Source organism: Python bivittatus, unplaced genomic scaffold (assembly GCF_059951505.1).
Source record: "Python bivittatus isolate LINGU-HERP-01145 unplaced genomic scaffold, Pbiv_v1 ctg000610_np1212, whole genome shotgun sequence".
Lineage (NCBI taxonomy): Eukaryota > Metazoa > Chordata > Lepidosauria > Squamata > Pythonidae > Python > Python bivittatus.
The window spans coordinates 18,926,233-18,951,278 of record NW_028277088.1 but is presented as its reverse complement, the minus strand read 5'-3'; the positions used below and the strand labels follow the sequence as shown (position 1 = coordinate 18,951,278).

The window sequence follows — 25,046 nt, the reverse complement described above, 5'->3', positions numbered from 1 at the left end:
CTCATCTGGGCTAAATACACTCAGTGCTTCAAACTGTTCCTCATAAGTGCCCCACCCCCAGCACAGATCCCTTATCAACTCAGTTGCTCTATTCTGGATACACTCAAGTTTATCAATATCCTTCCTAAAATGCAGAGTCCAGAGCTGGATACAATATACTAAGTTGTGGTCTGAACAGAATAGAATAAACAGAACCCTGACTTGACTTGATCCTGATACAGTACTTCTCTTGATACAGCCTAGGATTGTATTTGCATTTGCATTCGCTTTTTTCTTTCTTTTTTGGGGGGGGGGGTGGCTACATCATGGTATTGACTCTTGCTCAGTTTATAATCAACCAAGACACCCAAATCCTCTTCCCTTGTACCCCTCCCCCCATTCTATACTTGTGCCTTTCTTTTTTTCTGCCTGAATATAGGATTTCACATGATCTCTATTGAAATTCATCTTATTGTGTCTGCCCATTGTTCCAGCTTGTCAAGATCCTTGTGAATCTTGATAGTGTATTCTAAGATACTTGATCGTCTCCTATCTTTGTGTCATCCGCAAATTTGGTAGTAATATTTACTAGCCCCTCATCTAAGTCATTTATAAATATATTGAACAACACAAAGCCTCAAACAGAGTGCTGTGATATAGCACCAGACACTTCCGTCTTGCTTGATGTGAATCCACTGATGTATACTTGTTGGATTTTGATTATTTAACCAGCTCTGTATTTATCTAATAGTAGCAAGGTCCATTCCAACCCATATTTTGCAATCTTCTCTAGCAGAATCTTATGGGAAACTATCAGATGCTTTAATTAAGTTAAGATACACTATATCTACCACATACTGCAGTCAACTAACTGGTCACTGTATTAATAAAGGAGATCAGGTTGATCTGGCATTACTTATTCCCAATAAACTCATACTGGCTTCTATAATGCAATACGTTATTTTCTAATTGACTGCTTAATAATTTATTCTAGAGTTTTGCCCAGTTCGGATGTCAAGTTGAGTAATCTGTAGTTACCTGGAACCTCTTTTCTTCCCTTTTTGGAAAATAGGAACATTTGCCCTCCTCCTGCTGTCTGCTGGCCATGTATGGCTTTGCAATGAATATTTTGTTTGGAGGGGTATACTAATTTAAACTGTGACCCTATCCAAGCTTACTTTCAATGAAAAGGAGGGAAATGGTCCAGCCTGTATGAAAACCATTAATGTTTTTCAGATTAAATGTATTTGACACATGAGTGACTAACAGTACCTATCTGGTCTTTTCTTGATAATAGAAATGTTTTATTTCAATAAAGTTCCATTTAAATTACATATCTCAGTGCTAATGTTTCTTTTCTTACAGATGTTCGTAGAAGAACAATATATGAATATCACAGAGTGGAACTTCAGATGTCAAAGGTCACCAATCTGTCAGCTGTTGAGATGATTCCTCTGCCCAGTAAGTTATATCTAATAAGCAGATGAAATACTACATTCTTAAAGGCTGGTTTTAAAATATGCCTCTTTTCTTTTGTAGTATTTGTAGTATTACAAAGAGATATTTTTACACTGTTGGCAGATAGAGGAAAATTACTTATATCTGTTGATGTCTAAGCCAGCATAACAGTACAGTGGTAGATATACTGTACTAATGTCACTTTCATTCTTGTGCTCTGCCTTGGTCAGTCCCATGTCAGCATTATGTAGGTACTAATCTTTATGCATATACGTTATTCTTGTACATAAACCTATTTCTTATCTGGCCATTTCTCAGTCATTTGTTTCTTCTTCCACATGTGTGTGTGTGTGCAAGTGTGACTGTCTATAAATTGACTAGGTTCACATTTTGTGATAAACTACAGTCTTGTAAAATATTATTTTTTAATAAGCCACATTAGGCTGATTTGCACATTACATTAAGCTGTGGTTGGCAAACCACTGTGATTAGGTTCAGAAAACATGCTAAGTGAAAGCTAAACATAACACATTGTGATGTGTGAATCCAGTTATACTTTAATATTTGAAGCAATAGTATATATGTTGATTTTTGTTTGTATACCATCTTTCTGCAACCTGGCACCCTCAAGATACATTAGCAATTAGCTGAGTACAGGAGTATGAGCATTAATTTCCACTACTTCTTTAGAGCACATCAGGTTGGAGGCAGCTGTGATATACTGTACCATGTCTAGGTATCCTACTTTGTCTGGTTTTGTTTGGAGATGACATGGAATGATCAATAGAGTGCTGGCCTTAAATTAGATGTACAAAAGTTCGTTACGCCAACACTTTGATAAAGCTCATGATAAACTTTAATCCTGGATAAACTTTAATCTTGGATAAACTTTAGATAAAGTTTAATCTTGGATGAACTTCACCTGTCTCACAGGGTAAGCTCCATTTACCTCACTGGACCTCCTCTATTATGATGATAGCAACTGAAGCTTCTTAAACGATTGTTCCACTAACTTCCCTGGATTTTATATCCATTCAGTTCTTCTCAGCAGCTACTGTATGTTCATAGGGGTGGGGAGGGGGCTAACAATGATAAAAACAATGTCACAATGCAAGCCTTGCCCCTTTTGTACATGTGTTGTGACAGCACATGCACATCCCAAAGGGTCATAGCTGACAGTGTGATGCTGTTTTCATCATTTTGACAAAAGCAGCAGGAGCTTGTAGATACCCATGCATCTCAGATGAGAAGTAGCCATGGAATTACAGAGGAATGCTAGACTCTTTGAGATAGAATGAGGGCCTTTGGAAGAATTACTGTCCATAAAAGAGAGGCAAGGCTTGGTTCAGATGTCAAAGCCTTCAGCATTATATCAGTACTCTGGTCCTCGCAATTGTTAAAGTGTAATTTGCAACAGAACTGTGGATAGCATCTGGCTGATCCTTTCTCCCATCTATTCTCTTGGTATTTCCACTGTTTACTTGCCTTTAACAGCTTTATTGTAGGCTGTTATACTTGATTGATTGGCATAACTTCTATATTTGTTACCCTGTGTCTTGACCTTGGTGTCTGATCTATATTGAGTAGATTTTATCTCCTTCACCAATCAGAATGGGTGGTAGTGCTTAGAATTCTGAGACAATTGTTGAGGATTCTTGGAGTAGGTACTGATACCCATCTGCCTGCCCTGCCCATATCACTAATATATACCTATGTGTGACACTTAGATATTTCAAATTTCTTACACTGACCTGGAACAAAGCTGTATCAAAGAACTGTGTGAAAGGCAAAATGTTGAGAAGGTTGTAGATGCACATAGCAGATCATAGTATCTCTGTCAGCAGTTGGCCATCCATTAGGGATGTTGATGTTAGAAGGGTTTTTGTAAGTTACCCAATGTAGCTATGCATGCATGTATGATAATCATGACATAGACCAGAACAAATGTGAGAACCATAGCTGACCTGCCTAGCCAGATCATTGATTGATCACTGAAGATTGGTCATTGTATCAATTATGTTTTTCACTGTCTGGAGATTGCATATTTACACAATCTTATGCTCTTAGGTCCTTAATCCTTTATGAATGTCTCATGAACTAACCAGCTTACTTTTCATGATTTTTCTCCAAAATAAATAAAGTCAAATGCTTGCTTTGCTGCTTGTCCATTTCTGTTGTTGTTGTTTTCATTTTTAAAAAATAAGGCTTGGAATGTAAATTGCCCACAGCCCATCTGAAGAAACTGGACTCAGCAGCTGAACTGTTTTTAATCCAGTTATGGCTCATTCACAGTTTCCTAACCTTTTTATTATGTCCATCTGCCAAAAACATTAACTATGCTATCAAAGGTGAACAGACATAAGGGGACACATAAGGAAAACACTGAATGCCTTCATAGCAGAAAGGCAGATTTAGGAGCCATACAAGACATGACAATCTGTAGGAAGGCATTACAATTACAAATGGGATCAAAATTAACTGTGGAAGATCAGTCTTTAATATGTTCATATATCTCCATAATGTGTTCTGGAGGTGACAAATTATTGTCTTCCAATCATTTTTCATTTATTTTGATGAGAATAAATTCTTGAAAAGTTGATTGTAGGAAGTGTTGTTAAGATGAACAATTTATTTTTATGTGCTTGTGCCTGTGTATGTGTACATACATTTTATTTTATTTTATTTTATTTGTTTTTACAGCTTGTATTCAGTTTAATAGCTGTGAACCCTGTATCATGTCTCAGATTGGCTTCAACTGCAGCTGGTGCAATAAACTCCAAAGGTAAGAAAGCTTGTTAACCTTGGTCTTTGGTACACAATGGCCTTGATAATGAATCAATTTTTCCTTTCACCATGGTTGGTATGGTTCTTCCGGGCTGTGTAGCTGTGTTCTGGAAGTTTTGTTTCCTAATGTTTCACCAGCATCTGTGACCGGCATCTTCAGAGGGCAGGAGCACAGACAGGAGCAGTTCTCTCTGTGCCCAGGATGATGTGACCCAGTTGTGGGTATTTATAGAGATCAGCGAGGGTGCCTGAAGGGGGTGGGGTGGGGGTGGGGTGGGTGTGGGGTGGGGGTGGGGTTTGGGTTAATGAGTGGCTGCTTGTTTTGGTGTCAAAAACAAAGATATGTGTGTATCTTCCTGGGGGTTAGGCAGGGTTTTTCTATTGAGTTGTTAACAAGTGGCTGCTGAGGGTGATTAGCATGTTCATTGTATGAATTGTTCACGCGTCCTGGTGGTTGAGCTAAGTTCGTTGGTTGGTCATGCGTCCTGGTGGCTGAGCTGAGTTCCACCAGGACGCGTGAACAATTCACACAATGAACATGCTAATCACCCTCAGCAGCCACTTGTTAACAACTCAATAGAAAAAACCCTGCCTAACCCCCAGGAAGATACACACATATTCTGACACCAAAACAAGCAGCCACTCGTTAACCCAAACCCCACCCCCTTCAGGCACCCTCACTGATCTCTATAAATACCCACAACAGGGTCACATCATCCTGGGCACAGAGAGAACTGCTCCTGTCTGTGCTCCTGCCCTCTGAAGATGCCGGTCACAGATGCTGGCGAAACATTAGGAAACAAAGCTTCCAGAACATGGCCACACAGCCCAGAAGACCCACACCAGCCATCATATTCCGGCCATGAAAGCCTTCGACAATACATTTCCTTTCACCTGTAGAATAAATGAGGTTCTTTTAATTGAGCTGATTTATTGTCTCGTATTGCTTTTGACCTTTTAAATTGTGGTAGAGGAAGTTATAAGGTTCCTTTCTCAGAGTCTCAAGAGGTCTTAATTGGCAGCCAGACTCTTCCAGCATAATTAACACTGAGAAAAAAGGATTCATTGCCATGCTTGGTGGGAGTGCCCTAGAATTACAGGATATTGGCAAGAGGTATGAAATATAATTGAAAGCACGACAGGCTGTCCATTAAGGCAGTAGCCAACAGTTGTTCTGTGGGTTAATAAACAAGCCTTTATTGTAAAAATAGTGAAAACGTTGCTCATTTTAAAAATCTAATTTTAAATTATATATTTATTATATATAAATTGTAAATTATATAAATTATGTATATGTATGTATGTGGCTAGAATTAAGGAGTGGCTAGAATGAATTAGAATTATAGCCCAACACATCTGGAAATCACTTGATTGAAAAAAATTACATTCTTTCGCTTAAGAATATAGATTATATGTGGTTCCTTAATAGGATTGCTTATCCAGTTATAGCTCCTTAGCTTTGGCAGCCAAATAGAAGCAAGTTCCTTTTATTTAGGCCATTTATTCTGAATAGTTGGTGACATACAAGCACGTATTCCCCTCTTTCCATAAAAAAAAGTATCAACATCTAAACCTTTGAAAAAAGATTATTAAAAAAGCATCTTGTAAGTACAATCTAATATATACTGAATTGGATCTAGCACTTGTATAATACCAATAAAATCTGGAGGTGGAGTGTCATCTGAGAAAACCCACAATGAATATTTCATTCCTACATTCAAAAGCACAAGCTGCTAACAAATAAGCACGTTCAACATACAAAATGCAGCGTTTTAGAATATTTTAGAGTGCTCCATCTATATAAATCAAACTTTTCAGCACCGTGTCTTCATCAGTGATATAATAAAGAGTTCACTCAGTGTAATTTGATCTGTCCTTGAATACAATCTCCAACTGTCTTAAGGTGTAATATGTTTACACATTTTATAAAACACTCCATGAAATTCTATGTGACTGGGATACAGGAGGATCAGATTTAACAATGTACTTACAAAAGAAGGCTATTTGGAACTTCAGACTGAACCCAGTCCACCTAAAAGGTTTATATTGGATTTTTTAATAGCATTAATGAACTACTGTATTATATGATTGAAGAAGTTTGAAAGAGAAGCCTTTAAATCTTGTGAAATATTTACACTTACAAGATGTCTCTCATCTCACAAGAGATACAGGATGATTGGAAGGAATTAGCTCTATACTTCAGTTTGCAACAGGAAAGATCACGATGGTTCATATCTGATCATGTCAAGCAATGACTCCATTAATATTCATGAAAAAATTGACATCTAATATGTTGGTATGCTATTCCTGAAAATTTACATACTATTGTAAATTTGTCTTTGGGGCCTGTGTTTAAAGTCATGTAAACATTTGTGTGGTTGTAAATAATGAGGATATCATATATAACTTAAAAAAAAACATTTGCAATTACAGGTTGCAAAGTGTGAATATGTGATATATTTCATAATGTAGTTCATGTGCTAATCAAGGGCAGAACAAGTTATACTGGTGGATCTATTCTCTATATTACTGATGCAAACATCTTGTCAAAACATGGGCATAAAGAAAATTTATGTTCCTAGAGAGCACCATAAAACATTCTAAATCAATTATTCTCAATATTTCATGTAAAGTACCACCAATCAGTGTGTCAATGAACCTGGGTCTTGCCATGATAGAAACAAAAAGTTCTGTTTTTCCAAGAACATTCATGTGTTTACTGGAAAGCTGTTGTTATATTTATCACTTCCAAAAGGCTTAATTAAACTTGCAGTGTCCTGCCCTGTGTCCCATCTCGACTGTGTCTGACTTCTACCTGTGAAATGCATATAACTGATTGAAAACTCTAGAACAGAAGTGCCTCAAAGCAATCTGTGTGTTGAACATACTTATTTGTCAACAGTTTTTACTTAGCCTTTTCTAAGTTTGTTTTGCCACACTCCATTTGTATTTTTGGCATTCAGTATGGTATCAGGAGGAGCAATTTGAGAGTCACAAAATAATTGGAATTTAAAATGCACAATAATAGTTCTGTAGGCTTAGGCTTTTACAATCATCCTTAACTGCTGACCTTGTCATGGATCACTGCCTTGTCGTGGCGAAGGGGCTTGCGTAACTCAGTGAAGCCATGAGCTATACCGTGCAGGGCCACCCAAGACGGACAGGTCATGACAGAGAGTTCTGACAAAATGTGGTCCACTGGAGAAGGAAATGGCAACCCACTCCAGTATCCTTGCCAAGAAAACCCCATGAACAATGTTAAAAGGCTAAAAGATATGACGCCGGAAGATGAGCCCCTCAGGTTGGAAGGTGTCCAATATGCTACTGGGGAAGAGCGGAGGGCAATTCCAAGTAGCTCCAGAAAGAGTGAAGCGGCTGGGCCAAAGCCGAAAGGACGTTCAGCTGTGGATGTATCTGGAAGCGAAAAGAAGGTCCGATGCTGTAAAGAACAATATTGTATAGGTACCTGGAATGTAAGATCTATGAACCAAGGCAAGCTGGATGTGGTCAAACATGAGATGACAAGACTGAACATCGACATCTTGGGAATCAGCGAACTGAAATGGACGGGAATGGGTGAATTTAATTCGGGTGACCATTATATCTACTACTGTGGGCAAGAAACCCTTAGAAGAAATGGAGTTGCACTCATAGTGAATAAGAGAGTGGGAAAGGCAGTAATGGGGTACAACCTCAAAAACGACAGAATGATCTCAGTGCGTATCCAAGGCAAACCATTCAATATCACAGTCATCCAAGTCTATGCCCCAACCACTGATGCTGAAGAAGCTGAAGTTGACCGCTTCTATGAAGACCTACAACACCTTCTAGAACTAGCACCAAAAAGATGTCCTTTTCATCATAGGGGATTGGAATGCTAAAGTAGGAAGTCAAGGAGTAATCGGAATAACAGGCAAGTTTGGCCTTGGAGTACAAAATGAAGCAGGGCAAAGGCTAATAGAGTTCTGTCAAGAGAACAAGCTAGTCATAGCAAACACTCTTTTCCAACAACACAAGAGACGACTCTACACATGGACATCACCAGATGGTCAATACCGAAACCAGATTGATTATATACTTTGCAGCCAAAGATGGAGAAGCTCTATACAGACAGCAAAAACAAGACCAGGAGCTGACTGTGGCTCAGATCATGAGCTTCTTACTGCAAAATTTAGGCTTAAATTGAAGAATGTAGGGAAAACCACTAGACCACTCAGGTATGACTTAGATCATATTCCTTGTGAGTACACAGTGAAGGTGATGAATAGATTTAGAGGATTAGATTTGGTAGACAGAGCGCCTGAAGAACTATGGACGGAGGTCCGTAACATTGTACAGGAGGCAGCAACTAAAACCATCCCAAAGAAAAGAAATGCAAGAAAGCAAAATGGCTGTCTGATGAGGCTTTACAAATAGCTGTGGAAAGAAGGAATGCGAAAAGCAAGGGTGAAAGGGAAAGATATAAGCAACTGAATGCAGATTTCCAGAGAATAGCAAGGAGAGATAAGAAGGCCTTCTTAAATGAACAATGCAAAGAAATTGAGGAAAACAATAGAATGGGGAAGACTAGAGATCTCTACAAGAAAATTGGAGATATGAAAGGAACGTTTAGTGCAAAGATGGGCATGATAAAGGACAAAAAGGCAGGGACCTAACAGAAGCAGAAGAGATTAAGAAGAGGTGGCAAGAATACACAGAAGGACTATACAAGAAAGATCTTAATGTCCCTGATGTCCACGCTGGTGTGATCACTGACCTTGAGCCAGACATCCTAGAGAGTGAAGTCAAGTGGGCCTTAGGAAGCATTGCTAACAACAAAGCTAGTGGAGATGACAGTATTCCAGCTGAGTTATTTAAAATACTAAAAGATGATGGTGTTAAAGTGCTGCACTCAATATGCCAGCAAGTTTGGAAAACGCAACAGTGGCCACGGGATTGGAAAAGGTCAGTTTACGTTCCAATTCCAAAGAAGGGCAATGCCAAAGAATGCTCAAACTATCGCACAATTGCACTCATTTCACATGCTAGCAAGGTTATGCTCAAAATCCTACAAGCTAGGCTTCAGCAATACATGAACCGAGAACTACCGGATGTACAAGCTGGGTTTCGAAGAGGCAGAGGAACTAGAGATCAAATCGCCAACATTCGCTGGATAATGGAGAAAGCACGAGAGTTCCAGAAAACATCTACTTCTGCTTCATTGACTATGCAAAAGCCTTTGATTGTGTGGATCACAACAAACTGTGGCAAATTCTTAAAGAGATGGGGGTACCAGACCACCTTACCTGTCTCCTGAGAAATCTGTATGCGGGCCAAGAAGCAACAGTCAGAACCGGTCATGGAACAACCGATTGGTTCAAAATAGGGAAAGGTGTACGACAAGGCTGTATACTGTCACCCTGCTTATTTAACCTATATGCAGAGTACATCATGAGAAATGCCAGGCTGGAAGAATCACAAGCTGGAATCAAGATTGCAGGGAGAATCATCAACAACCTCAGATATGCAGATGATACCACCCTAATGGCAGAAAGTGAAGAAGAACTAAAGAGCCTCTTGATGAGGGTGAAAGAGGAGAGTGCAAAAGCTGGCTTGAAACTCAACATTAAAAAAACTAAGATCATGGCATCTGGACCCATCAATTCCTGGAAAATAGAAGGGGTAGAAATGGAAGCAGTAACAGACTTCATTTATTTGGGCTCCAAGATCACCGCAGACGGAGACTGCAGCCATGAAATTAAAAGACGCTTGCTCCTTGGGAGGAAAGCTATGGCAAACCTAGACAGCATATTAAAAAGCAGAGACGTCACCTTGCCGACAAAGATCCGCATAGTCAAAGCTATGGTTTTTCCAGTAGTAATGTATGGCTGTGAGAGCTGGACCATAAAAAAGGCCGAGCGCCGAAGAATTGATGCCTTTGAACTGTGGTGCTGGAGAAGACTCTTGAGAGTCCCCTGGACTGCTAGGAGGTCAAACCAGTCAATCTTAAAGGAAATTAACCCTGATTGTTCATTGGAAGGACTGATAATGAAGCTCAAGCTCAGATACTTTGGTCACCTAATGCGAAGAGAGATCTCTTTGGAGAAGACCCTGATGCTGGGAAAGATTGAAGGCAAAAGGAGAAGAGGACGGCAGAGGATGAGATGGTTAGATAGCATCATTGAAGCAATGAGCATGAAACTGAGCAAACTCAGGGAGGCAGTGAAGGACAGGAAGGCCTGGCGCAATATGGTTCATGGGGTCACGAAGAGTCGGACACGACTTAACGACTAAACAACAACAACAAAGGCTTAGGCTTTTACAATCATCCTTAACTGCTGACCTTGTTAGCATGAATGAATTCAACTGCAACAGTTATGTAATGTAGGCTGCATTCCTGTTCTTGTTTTAAATGCTGTCGTACTTTAGCCTTAGAAATTAGAGTTGGAAATTCTACTTGTTAATGGCAAGATAATGGCAAAAGAGGGAGGAAAGGCCTTCAACTTTTCAAGGGTTTTCCAGCAACCTAATGAGGCTCTGGGGAGCCAAAAAATAATGAAGAACAGAAGGAAGGGGTTGTGCCATTCAGAGGTTGTGAATGCACCTAGCATTCTGAGTTGATGGGTCTTTTCCATTAGATTTTTTTTCCTTCAAAATTATATTTTTATCATTCTCAGCAGAAATAATGGACAGAAACAATATTATTCATGAAAACGGAAGGAAATCAAACTATAAGGAAATAGCAGACCTGCCTTGTGTCCTCTCTTATTCCATGTTGCCAATGTCTGTTCTGCCACTTTGAAATATTTTATCCTGGCAGGATTAGACTGTAGGCCAATGTATAAGATGGACTGACTAAGGTGGTCAACTGAGACCAGCTTCAGGTTCTATCTTCAGCCACAGAAGCTCAGCACTGACTTTGGGCCACTCCTCCTCTCAGCCCAACCTACCTCAGAGGTGGTTACTTGGGGGAAAAATGGAGGAGTAATGGACACTGTTTCTGTCCATTATTTCTGCTGAGAATGATAAACATATCATTTTGAAGGAAAAAAATCTAATTGAAAACACCCATCTACTCAAAATGCTAGGTGCATTCACAACCTTTGAATGGCACAACCCCTCTGGATGAAAGCCTGGATATAAATCTAACAGATGAATACAATTGCAAATCTAACAAAAATAAGCACTTGTTGAGAAGCACAGTCCTTTTTTTCTCTGACTCTGTGCCTTTGTGCCTTGAGCTGAGCAGCAGTGCATGCATGTAACTTGCAAACCGAGCCTGGGCCGCCTCTACCCATTCATAAGACAAGGAAAATTCACTTTCAGTTCTCTGGAAAGAAGCAAAATTTGAGGCACCAGTTGCGTTCACAAGGGAGGGTATAATGGAGGGGCCAACCTTCAGGCAACTGGCCCCTCTTATGGCAAGTACTGTATATGCTAATGCAGCTTCCCTCTCTTCTTTCTGGCACAAGGTTGTAGATGCTTGCTCTGCTCACTGCTCCTTTCCTGAGAGTAGTGGTGTGGATTAGCCCAGTAAAGATGAAAGTAAGTGATGCCAGTGGACATAGGTGTGGAATAGAAAGGACACCTGGCTGTATTCAGACAGAGGACCTCTTCCCAGGAAGATTAAAAGTGTCAGACAATGGGTCCAATGGGGAGAATGGCAGGATGTACATCATAAAAATAAATAAATAGAAATTCTGATATGGTCGCTGGAGAGAGGGATGTAGCTTGTAGGACCATCATGAAGACTCTCCCCCAAAAGTTCTACATCCCAGTCCTCTCCTACCAAGACACACATCCATATTTGTTAGTGCTTTGCACAGTACACTCCGCTGAGTGTACTACACCATCTACACTACACCATCACAACTGAGTGATTATGGTTTCTGCTTCAATCTGGAATTAGCCAGAGTTAATTCTACAGAATCTTACCTGGATTGTGTTGCTACTGCCTCAACTTTGATAAAATAATCAAGTTGAATCACTTTGGTCACGATGAATCTGTTTTGTTCTATTTCAGGATGGCTTTATTTTATTAATGACATACAGATAGTCAACCAAGTCCAGAAAATGATATCCTGCATTTTCAGTACATGCTGGGGGGTTTAAACTTTAGGACTGGCAATTTTCATAAAGTCCATTATTCTGTCATGGATTGTGGTAAAGAAAAGTATAATAGCCAGGCCTAATGTTAATGACGAGTAAGAACTGAAAAGTTTATAAATGGATTATTGCAATTTTATTGCATTTGGGTATTTTATTCCTCATTCCCAATGGTATTGCTTTTATGAATTGCAATTTCAGTAAAATAATATGATCTTGGATTTTTAGATCCTGTTGTGGAAAAATTATAGTTTTGACATCAAGCTAGAATGTGTATTTGAAAACCAAATAGCATAAATCTGTGTCTGGAATTAATCCAACACGGGTGTAGAGCAATTTGTGATGTTGGCTTATACTGATAAAAACAGCATGCCTGCTCAGTGTTGTATAGGTTAGGGCCTGATGTAGACTGGGAAGCAGACAAACATATTGTAGTTAAATAATATGAACTGAGATTGCAGTAAAGCAGACTTTCCCATAATAGCTGAGAATTATTGAGACAATAATTCCAATGCTGAATTGGAAGTTTTAAGCTGAAATCCAACACATTGGTAAAGTACGAAGTTTAGTAAGGCTGTAGTAAAATAACATATAAATCTAGAAATATAATAAACTGCACTTTAATATGCTGATCAAGTCAGATAAGGGAACTTCACACATGAAGTTACATGATTCAGAATCAGAAACTGCATGAGAATGAGATTCACTCCCAGATAGGCAGATATTCAACTGTAGAACAAGTCTCCAGCTGGCGTTTTAAGAAGGGTCTGTAAATTAAGACTTTTGAAGGAACTGAAATATCCAACCATCTTCTTTTGTAACCTCAGTGAATTAATTTTCCAAGTAAGCAACAATTTTTCTTTCTTTCAAGGTGCCAGGAGAGAAAATAATCACATCTTAAAGGTACAAAAAAGTGATAGCTGGCTTTTTGGAAAGCCTTCTTCGCCAGGACCATCCATGGTAGAGAGGAAGGTCAAAAAGTCAAGATGGCAGCCACCACCAGGTGATCAGAGCCCTACCCAATTTTTATGTGCATTGAGGCTTCTGTTGCCACCATCTTGACTCCCTTGCCCATGTGAACAGTCTTGATCTTTGCCCTCAAGGACAGATTTGCCCAATTGTAAAGTAAATGGGTGGCGTAGGGCATTTATATACAGTGTTTTTTCCATAGATTATTTTTCTTCCTTAAATCCATTGAACTGAAAAAAGGAACAGATTAAAAACTGTTACAGGGTTTTTTGTTTTCTTGTTAAAAGTTCAACTGAGTTCCAAAAGAATTCTGTTCCATCCTAGCTGGGCTGTGCAGCATGTCCATTTCTATTAAAGAAAGGTGCTTCACAGCGCATGGGGACATCAACATAGTACCTGTCTGGAACTCTTTAAAGCAGGAATCTTTAAAGGCAGCCATGTGATCCCAAGGAAAGGTGCAGTGCTTCAAAGAGTTGTAGACAATGCTATGCGTTTCCCCTGTGTGCTTTGAATTTCTGGAATCAAATCTGAAATACTACATGTTAGGGTAACCATTTATGGAACTGGGGGGTTGTGATGGTGATGGAGGAGGACTAAGAGGATGATAGATTAAAGATACAATAGTATATATAGTAGTAGTAGTATATTTTATTGATTAGTCATTTGACCATATCAAAACCAATAGTATACTGTATATAAAGGAGTTCCAGTTCCACACTATAATTCTTTCCAGGGCCCAACCCTTCCCAATATGGTTTAAAATTTACTATAGATTGATATACACTGTTGACTATTTGTAGATCTATTCATACTTCAAGATAGTACAAGAATGTACCTGGCTGTATGTTTGTGAATCTTGAATTCACAGAAAACTGTTAGCCAATCAGCACTTGCCTTTTCTGGCAAGTGTTTAAGCACAGAGAATTACCATACCAGCAAATCAGTGTTTACTTGCTGTACTTTCAAGGTGGCCAATAACTTGATGTCTTATGCTGTGATCCGCAAAGCCTGCTTGGGTGCAAGAATCACCTTCAAAATCCTGGTCTACAAAGGTTCATCTCTCAGGGGTAAACTTCTGTTGTTTTGAGAAAGTATCTTCCCAGGTGCTAGTATACATTCATAGATTTTCCATCATACATGAAGAAAGAAAATAACTTGACCATGCCGGTTTAACCTTGTGATCATGCTTTGCTGATTTTATTTATTTATTTATTTATTTATTTATTTATCTATCTATCTATCTATTTATTTATTTATTTATTTATTTATTTATTTGGTGCCTTTGAATCAGTGCTGACTCCTGGCGGCTGCCTGGACTAGGCCCTGCAGTTTTCTTGGCAAGATTTCAGAAGTGGTTTGCCATTGCCTCCTTCCTAGGGCTGAGAAAGAGTGACTGGCCCAAGGTCACCCAGCTGGCTTGGTGCCTAGGGTGGGACTAGAACTCACAGTCCCATAGTTTCTAGCCTGATGCCTTAACTGCTACATCAAACTGGCTGTCAAAGTGGCTTTGTTGATATTATATGCAAAATAGCAAAGGCATAAGAAATAAGATTCAAATTAACTCATCAATTCCTGGTTTACAGCCTATATGCACTTATCACCTAAAAAGGAAAAAGCATGCACTCCCCTAGTTCCTTACTTTTCTTCCACGGTTCCAGTAAATCTAGATCTGTTCAAATAACAGGAAAACAGGAGCTTTAAAAATAAGTTGCAAAAGAAAATACAGTACCCCGGGCAGACCGCAAGATGGTGCCGATTTGTTACAAATAAAAAAACTCGCTGTAAAGAGATTGAAGTGAGATTTCATATTCCTACAATCACAAAAGTTTATTTCCTTGTACACAATCCAATATATTCATAAAAAGCTGAAGTACATTTATTGAGCTTGCAGAGTGAAATAAAGGATGGGAAGTAAACATAAATAGTGTAACACAAATGTCTAGGCCCAGACTTACTACCTGCTTTTTCAGGATTGGCACCTGAAGCATCTGTTCTTCTATTTCAATTATTCAAGACTTCCCTTTTTCCTGCCAGCTCCAAACTTTAATCTGAGGCTCTGGGGGATGATATCATGCCTTGCGTTTTTTCAGCCACATTCCACCAATTTGTGTCTTGATTTAAAAGGACAAAATGCATTTTATTCCCCAACTATAGGGTTCCACTGGGGTATCTCTGTTTGTATGTGGCAAAGAGCATCTTTCTCCACTAAGATATGGATCACGCATATCTAAGTTATAGCCTGCACACTTACAATAAATACATTGCCATTTATAAATCAGCATTGGCTGCCTTGAAACTTATTTGCCATCTACATACACATTTCCATTAGCAGTTGGAAGCCCCCATTTATAACATCATGTGATCAGTCCAGGCTAACCTTGTCCCACTATAGGAACACACCTTTGTCTAGAAGATCTCAGAGAAAAGTCCATCTTGATGTCTAGCAGATGGACTCTACTGGTATCCAAGATGAAATGCTGTTCCAAGTGTGATTATTGGCACTTTGGGAACAATTGCCATTATAAAGCAACCTCTCTAAAATTCTGAAGCTTTGTTGGATGTCTGAAGAATAAAATACATCCTTTACATGCAGGTTTTAAGCAGAGAAAATCCAGCAACAGTTGATTTATGGGTCAGGAATAAAAACTAAGTGGTGTGAAACAGATGGTACTCCTGGGATTTATTTTCTGTGTTCTGGCAAGTATTCTGGCAGGTCAGGTTAGAGTAAAATATGGGTTAATGCCAGCTGCAATGTGTATTTATTTTTCTGTCTTCATATATCAGGTTAAATTAGAACAGTTGGATATGATTAGAAATCTAAAGTATTATTTTGAACAGCAAAAATATAATGATGGAAGTAATTGTCTTAAGTATTACCATAAACTAAAACTTTTGGGACTGGAGTAGCAAAACCTCAATCTATCAATCTATCTATCTATCTAAAATGTATTCAGGTGACCATTAAAAATAAATTAAGATGTTACTATTTTCAGATGAATATAAAACTCATCTAGACAATTGGTAACTAATTTCCATGACTTAACATCTAGAATTCTGGAAGAATTTTTTTTTAAAACATTAAAGTCCAATTAAAAATCTTGTGGTATATTAAACAAAAAGCCCACACATAATAGTGATAACACAATTAGTGCAAAGTAATTTTTAAAATTTATTTTCTTTTTAAAATAAAAATGGTATGTTAATCTGTCAGAATTACAAAATACTGCCAATCCACATAATTTAAATTAACAATTAAGAATATAAACAGCCCATATAAACAGAATGGAGAAATGACTGTTTCGGATGGAATTCTACCCCCATCTCCCATATGGTAGGTGGCAACTAGGGTCTTTCTTGATTGGATAGCCATGTAATATCAGTGCCATGAAGGGCCTTTTATTAACTTTAACTGATAAACAACTGTTTTTCTACCTGGAAAAGAGAAACATGGCTCTGGTGAATTATGTACTGGTAGTCTCAAGATTGGATTATTCTGCTGCATTCTTTGTGGGGACAATTCTTGAAAACAGTGGAACAGATGTAGGGAAGAGCAACAAGGATGACTTTAATCATTGTTTTTCAAACTTGGCCACATTAAGAAATGTGCAAACCAATTCCCAGAATTCCCCAGCCAGCATGGATATGGAGTAATGAATGTAAGTTACTGGAAGGCAGATTCCAGTTGAAAATGAAGAAAGAACTTCCTAACAAAATAATTCACCAATTGAGCCAAATACCCAGCGAGAATATGTCAAGCAAAGCCTGGAAAATTGTCCATCATGGATGCTTTGTGTTGGATTCTTGCACAGAACCAGGATGTAAGAGTTCTCAAAATAATATATTTTCAGGAGATGATTTGGTAAGCAACTACCTGCAAACTCCCGTATTATCAGTAAAGAGAGTTGCGGTTAGTAGCAACTCCACCCTATTTTACTTTGGGATAAGTTGATCTATATGTCAGAAATAGTTTGGTTACCAGAATTCCTATAACCCCTTCCCTTTCTTCTCAAAAAATCTTGCTAAAGAGATATTGAGAATGGTGCTTAGAAAAGAGTTATATTTAGTCTAGGAAGTTATCAAAGAGTCTAACCAGGGCTGGGACTTTGTGGTCTTCATGGCCTCTTCCAAATCTGTAGTAGCAATGGTCCCCTATTTTCCTTTGCATATGTAAGATATGCCTATGTAGAAAAGATTACTTAGCCAGCTCTGGCAATTTGTATGTAATAATTCTTACTTAGCAAGCTCTGGAATTTGCAGAATGGTAATTCTTCCACACATGTGCTTAGAAAGAGTTACTTGGCAAAGTTTGAAGTTTGCATCCTTGTATTCTAAGTCACTCTTGCCTTTGACCCTTTTATCTGTATTCCTATTTGTAACAGTTAAGATAAAGAACAAATGAGCTCCCTAATCTAATACCTGCTTTGGGGAAAGGGAGCACAAATACATACTAGAAATAATGTTTCCCATAAAATATTCATAGCAATGGGTCAACTGCATGATTTCCCAAGTTATTGGGAGTCATCAGATCATATCCAGGTGGTGTCTGCTAGAGATGATGTCTTATTTAAAATACCTCTGGCAGAGAGTGGGTCAGCTATCTGAAGTTCTAACCAAGTCAGTGATAAGATGTGCTACCACGCCATTTCCAGGTTTATTGTTTATACTTCCTATCCTTTAAGAAAAGTGACAAACATTTGGAATCTCAATCTAAGCCAACCAAGCTCAGTCTAAACCTCTGCCATGTCTTTGGAGTTCCTGGCAAGCTGATGTAGATTGATATATTTGTTTCTCTATAATTCTCTTAATATTTAATTAATAAAATCCTTTTTGGCATTTTTGGTTTGAGACTATTTCTTCCCAGTCTTAAAGAAGTTTTTGGCTATCATTGCCAACACAACTGTGATTTCCCTCTTACAAATACTTGTATTTTGTCTAGTTATATCACTTCAGCTTGTTGGTAATGGGTTTTGGAAGATAAAATATTGACTTTTTGGTCAGAGCTATCTGAGCATGTTTTTATATTATTTAATTATTTTGCTTTGGATCTAGATGTTTCATCATACACTTAAATTAATGCAATTCATAATTAATTCCTTCTTACTAATAACCCAGACATTTGTAGAATTTTCCAAATGTGCTAGCAGATAATATCATCCCTGCATATCTGTCATTGCAGAGGCTTTTTATGGGCAGACTTGATTAATGGGCATGAACTTTCCTCCACAGCTTGCTCATCCTAATAAAATAATTTGTTCTTTTGAAACTAAAATTAATTGCACAAGAAAGAAATTAAATTTAAGTATATAAACAAAGACTTATATAATATAAGGTTGCGTGTTTATGGTAATAAGGATAGGTGAGATTTTCTACTTAGACATAAAACTGTAGGAGATTAAAACATACTTTTTAAGAAGTAGAGATCACAATCTTGGAGTTAGCAGTGGAGGGCAGTGTACTAATTTATGTTATAGACATGGTGGCTTTGCACAGGTTTTTCTGTAGTTGGATACTTTAAAGTTTACATGGCCTCATCATGTTTATCATGGAAGGTATAGCTCAGGTAATTAGTGTGATTTTTCCCTGGTTATTGTTTAAGGAGGATCTTTCAAACTGATGTATATCTATGGGTCAGACATTAGTTGTTGAAAAAATATATTAATACTTGGTTGACATTGTAGACACTGTGACAATATTTACACTTAGCCTCAATGCTGTGGAAGGCTACTTTTAGCTAGTGCCCACACTATGCCAGAGAAATGTAAAGAAGCTGAGTAGGATAAATAGTAAAGAAATGCAGAAAGTATTTTGAAGCCAAACCAAATGTTCCACTAAATATATAATTGTACTTAATATGTATCATATATTCCTACACCCACTGCAATGCTTTAGAAGTCCATGTTCCCCATATGCTAAAAAAATGCATAGGGGGAAGTACAGCCCTGTTCAGGATTAAATGTGGAGCATCTCCAGACCTGGATGGTTCAAATGCCCACAGCCACTTGGTCTGGTTAGGATGGAGCTTGAGCCTGTTCCTCCCCATTCAGATACACATACCCTCTACGCACTAGAAGAAGACCTTGACAGCATCATCTAGTTGATGATCAGTATACCAGGGTATATCAGCACACTGATATACCTGACCCCAAACCAACAGATGACCCAGCAGCCTCAAGTAGATTTAAGCCGAAGGAGTAAGAGTGCCAAACCCTGAGACAGCACACATGTCAGGAGTCCCTGGCTCAATCCCCCCACCCCCGGTAGAGAGTAAGAAAGATTACTTTGATCCATTACTAAAGTGACAAGGGTAAAAACATGGCTTAAGTCCCAAACAAGAAAAAGGCATACACAAAAGACTCAGGAAGATACTTCCCTAATTCACATGAGTAGAGGGGAGGGGAGAGAAATAAAGCACAGACTTGGAAGATTCTGTTATTATAACCAATATTTATAAAAGTAGTTTTAGCCTTTGTGTGGAGTTGATTTTTTTTTTAATTTGGTCTACACAATGGAGCTGACACCCCCTGCCCTACCAACACCAACTGGACCTGACCACAGAGAAAGGAGGAAAGCTGTTGCAACACCATGCTTCCCACTCCTAATCCCCATAGACAGTCCAGAAGAATACTATGGCTGATAATATTGAAACCACCCAGAAATCAAGAAGAACCAAGATGGTTGCACTACCTCCATCCTGGCTTTGCCAGTGCTCACCAGGGAGCACAACCAATGCCATGTCAGTACTATGTCCCAATCTGAATCCTGTTTGAAAGGGGTCTAGATAATTATTTCCTCCATTATCTCTCTTTAATTATTCACATAGGTATACAAACATATCCTTTTCCCTGCCAGGCCACCTATGTTCTAACAAAATGCAACCACAACAGAACTTTGAATTAGTTCTCTTGATCGATTGAATGATTAATTGATTGATGGGTTAAGTACCATCATGTTGTTTTTGACTCCTAGTGACCAGATAGGAGACTTTATTTTATTTCCATAGATAGATTTTCTCCATGGCAATCTATTCCTAACCTGTTCTTTCAGGACTCCCAAGGGTGCACTCATCACCACTGTAACTGAGTCCATCCACTTTGCTGTTGGTCATCCTCTTCTTCTCTTTCCTTCCACCTTTCCCAGCATTAGACCCTTCTCCAGAGAGCTACAGTAGGTCTTCACATAATGTGTCCAAAGTAGGATAATTTGAGCCTGGTCATTTATGCCTTGAGTGAGAACTCTGTATTGATTTGTTCGATGATCCATCAGTTTGTTTTCTTGGTTGTCCATGATATTCTCAGGAGTCTTCTCCAACATCAAAGTTCAAAGGCATCAGTACTCTTCTTATCTTGCTTCTTCAAAGTTGCTTCCATAGAGTGTCAAAGGGAATACCATGGCTTACCCAGTTCTGATCTTTGTAGGGATAGACGTATCATGGCATTTGAATATCTTTTCTAAGGCCGTTATGGCTGGTCTTCCAAGTGCTAGTCTGTGGCTTATTTCTTGATTGTTTGTTCCTTTGCTGTTGATGGTTAATCCTAAAAGGCAGTTAGTTCTCTGAGTAATGTCAAATAAAATACAAGGCACCAAAGTACACAGGTACCCAGAGTTGATCAGTTGTACTTCTCTACAGCTGGCTGGAGAAATCCAATTGGAAGAGGGAAGAATTATTTGTTTCTGTATTATATGACTGTGGAGAATTACCCTTCCAAGCACTAATTACTATAGGAAGAAATCTGCTATAGCGGATTCTCCCCTGCAGCAAATAGCAACTTGGGAGTTTGTTTTTTTTATCAGGATCACAATGTGCCTGGAAGTATTGCTCCTGCTGATAGCAACTGCTATCTAAAAAAACCCAAAAACATTGAATGTAGCCATTGCTTCTATATAATATGTACTTTAGTTGTTCAGAAAGTAAAAATAGACAACCAAAAGAAAAGTGCAGGTACTGAAACCAACATAGTACCAAAGAAAAGTTTTTGAAGTTTTCCTGATTGTCAGAGCACATGACTTCCTGTGAGAAAAGCCAATAGGATTGTACTTTATATCTGCCCATCTCTTCAACAATGCTTCAAAATTATTCTTCTGCATTGCTTTGCATAATTTTTCCTAGCCTTTGGCTTGAGCTTGAGGATTTAGTGCTGTGGTCTAGACAACAGATTTCCTGACCTCAGCACAAACAACCAGTCAGGAATCAGCACTCCAAAAATGGCCAGTTGGAAGCTGGCATGAACAAAGGACCAATCAGGAACCCACACAACCAAAACCACCAATCAGGAATGGGCACAAGTGAGGAGACCACCCCTCACCAACCTGCACCAATCAGAAACCAACTCGGCTAAAGACCAATCAGAAGTCAGGTTATCTGGCTATAAAAACAGGAGCCCAGTCAGTCCCTGCTCAGTTGTTGGTGGTCTGTGTAGCAAGCCACCTTGTCTTTGAAGGTGCCAGCCACAGTTGCTGGTGAAATGTCAGAAACTCTACTGTCTAGACCACATTCATTAAACCCTGAAGTTCAACACTGCCCAACATACACTGGCCATGAAAGCCTATATTTTCTTAGCCTTGTTTCTTCTTGGATAGAGATACTGGAAAAACTAGCTATCTGCAAGACAGGTATGCAGTGCTTTGGATTTTATATGAAAAATGTACTCTGGAGTCCTCAGGAGCACAAATGTAGCACCTACCTGCAAGAGCTTAAAGCACACTCTGAACCACATTTTGAATATTGACTCTAAAGTGCTGCACAGCTCTAATGTGCAGTATCAGTTGTGACGCTGGCCATCCACATCTAGATGTTTTAATGGAAACCATGGCTATACAAGCCTTCTCAACTAACAAAATTTAGACATTCTTACCACTGAATGTATAACAGATATAAAAAGTATCTGAAAGGGCACTGTTAGATGTTCTTTGTTGCTGATCATCCAATGTTCTCATTCTATAATACCTGTAATTAGCATTTATTTCCTATCACTAAGTATCATGAGTACTAATGTGTATAACTAATGAGAAAACCAATGAGCACCAATTCTTCTATAATAGGTCAGTAAACATCATTTGACTGTTTTGCTGTCTGCTCACTTTAATTTGACTTTGCATTCATCTAAAAACAAATGTGATTTTAAGGAGGGCAGAAAACATAGTTTAGACTATACTATCCAAGTTCCTTGATAGCACCTTCCATCCTCTACTTAGTAGGAAGATGTTACTGTATTCAAGCAAGATCTTTGTAATACATAATAGTAATAATGATTCTACCAGGTTCTTGTAACTTAATCAAAAGAAGAAAAAGACATGTATATTATATCATCTGATGCTTTCCCTTTTGAATCACTGGTGGCTTTTGGTACGTAAACTAGAGGTGAAATATATACCACAGCACAGGTCTAGTCACTGCAATATTGATTGCAAATAACTCTGTACCTAATCTGTTGGCTGATTATTGTAGGCAGTGAGCATCTTCCAGTCATTATGAGGTGGCTGCCCTAGAATGTTTCCTTTGTGTGAGAACTGGAGTGAATCCATTATACGGTACTATTTCTAAGGGTCATAGCAAATGGTAATTACCAAGTTTAAGAGTTAGGGCTGAGCTGACATTTCTGTTTTTTGCTGGCCAAAGCATCTTCAGAATATCACCAAGGTGATATATTCTTTTTCACTCTGGCCTGTGCTGCTTACCTATGCTACATCAAATTATTGATTTAAAAGGAATGTAGTATACAGTTTGGAGTACTGAAATTGGGAACAGTATCTACTGTTCAACTTGATACACTTTACTGGGTTGTTATGAAGACAAAATGAAATGACTGCATACCAACCTAAGTTTATTGAACCACCCCCCAATGTAATTCATTCAGTGCAAAAAAGATATCACCCTACTAAACACTTTTATTCAAATGTTTATAGTCCAATTAAGAATGTTTGTTATAGTTACTTTAAAAAGTTAAAAACTCAGGTCAAGCTCAAGATCCATATAGGTTTCTTCCAACAGTGTGGAAATGGCTTGCCATGCATTCTTAAGAATTTTTTTTTTCAACTTTCTACTCCAGCCTACAGCGCTCCATTCTTTCATCCAAATACTAATGAGGTCTGACTCTGCTTGACATTTTTCAAGACCAGCCAAGGTCAGCCAAATGGTGTCACTTGCCTTGACGGTTATTTCTAACAGAACAAGAGCCATACAAGAGCACAAATATCATTCCAAAAGCATGAGAACTATTGCGCAATCTATTCCAACCTTCCTCAGTTTGCAGCCCCCGGGGTGTTTTGGACTGCCACTCCTTTTGTTATTTATCATGAACTGTATCCTGGGCTTATAGGAATGATGGTCCAAAACATCTGAAGGGGACCATATTGGGAAGGCTGGCTTATATTGTCTACCAAATCTTTAAAATCTGATCATTTTATTATCATTTAGGCTCAGATCCTTTGCATATTTATGTATGAACAAATTCCATTGAAGGACCCTTGTTTAAAGAACTGCTAAATAGGCGCCCATCTTTTCATAAGAAAGAATTGAAATTGAAGGACAAAAATGGAATTGTGTTTTTTAATTACGGTAATTCATATTGCATATACATTATTGCAAACTCTGCTGGGACTCTCTGCTGCTTACATGTTTCAACACAGTCATAAATAATTCTGTAAAAATAGCCCATAATTCAATTAAAATGCAATATAGATTCCTCCCATAAACATGGCAGTCCTTGGATCTTATAGCAAGAAAGAGCTACAGTATCTTAAAAAGAAAATGAGGCTGGATCAAGGATATATTACATGTACTGAGTTGCCATTGAAACTGTTAACAATGTCTTAAGGCCCATGGGAACTAATTACAAATAACTTAAAGCCAAGTCCAATAGTTTTGCTAACCAGGAGCAGTTCCATTGGAGATGACAGCTTTCCAGCCAGAGTGCAGGATTAGTAAGTACACAGAAAATTAAGTGCCTAGTGTTGTATAAGAGAAATTTTGCAGTGCTAAGTGAGTATGATTCAAACTGTAAGTTTTACATATTTAAGTTATTAAGTAAATATTTAGTAATATATTCACTCAGACATTGGCACATTTTCTGCATATTGATAAACATGAATAGAATTAGTTTGCTGCTGAATTTCAGGGGTAGAAATTGAGTTTCCAAGAGCCAGTGCAATGCACAGGGTGCTGACCCAGCACCAACTCCCACCCACCCATCCACTTCTGAGGCTGCAAATCCATGCCCAGTCCTGAAACTCTGAGTTTCTATTTCTCAGCCTGAACTAACCTACAGGCATTTTATAAAGACAATACTGAAAGTAGAATACGTGAAGCCTGGGCATCATTCTAAATTCCTGCAAAGAAGGCTGGCATAAATACAACAAATACTTTTGCTCTCTTTTTTTTTTTCCCCTCCTATGTCAATAACTTTCTCAGCTGAATAATGCTGCACCCATTTTGGTTTGGCAGATCTTTTTTAAAAGCTTCTTGATTTTGGACTAACGTTTGTTGACATCTCTCTTCTGCTCTCTCTAGAGCAGGAAGACAAGAACTTTTAGGTAGCTTCGTAAATAAAGACACCCAGCCCTTTTCTTTGTACTATGAATAGGAACAAATGACCCCTACAAAGATTATTTACAACTTCATTTTGTCTCTCACATTCACCATCCTGGAAGACATCAACTCTGTTCCCTGCAGTGCTCCATTAAGAGCCACTAGCCAAATCAAACTATCACGGTCTGTAAACATTTCTTACATCCCACTGTGACTTCTAAAATTACATTTTCTGTGTTCCCTGTAA

The 25,046-nt window shown here is 38.5% G+C and overlaps 1 protein-coding gene across 3 annotated transcripts in view; it reads left to right on the top strand.

Moving 5' to 3' along the window:
* Positions 1-25,046, top strand: part of PLXDC2 (plexin domain containing 2) — a 227,599-nt gene that overhangs the window by 185,759 nt on the left and 16,794 nt on the right. For all 3 annotated transcript variants that reach the window (XM_088150418.1, XM_088150415.1, XM_088150414.1), the window contains exons 8-9: positions 1,345-1,440; positions 4,138-4,219. In XM_088150418.1, coding sequence (XP_088006544.1) covers positions 1,345-1,440; positions 4,138-4,219 — 178 coding nt within the window. The remainder of the gene's footprint in view (positions 1-1,344; positions 1,441-4,137; positions 4,220-25,046) is intronic.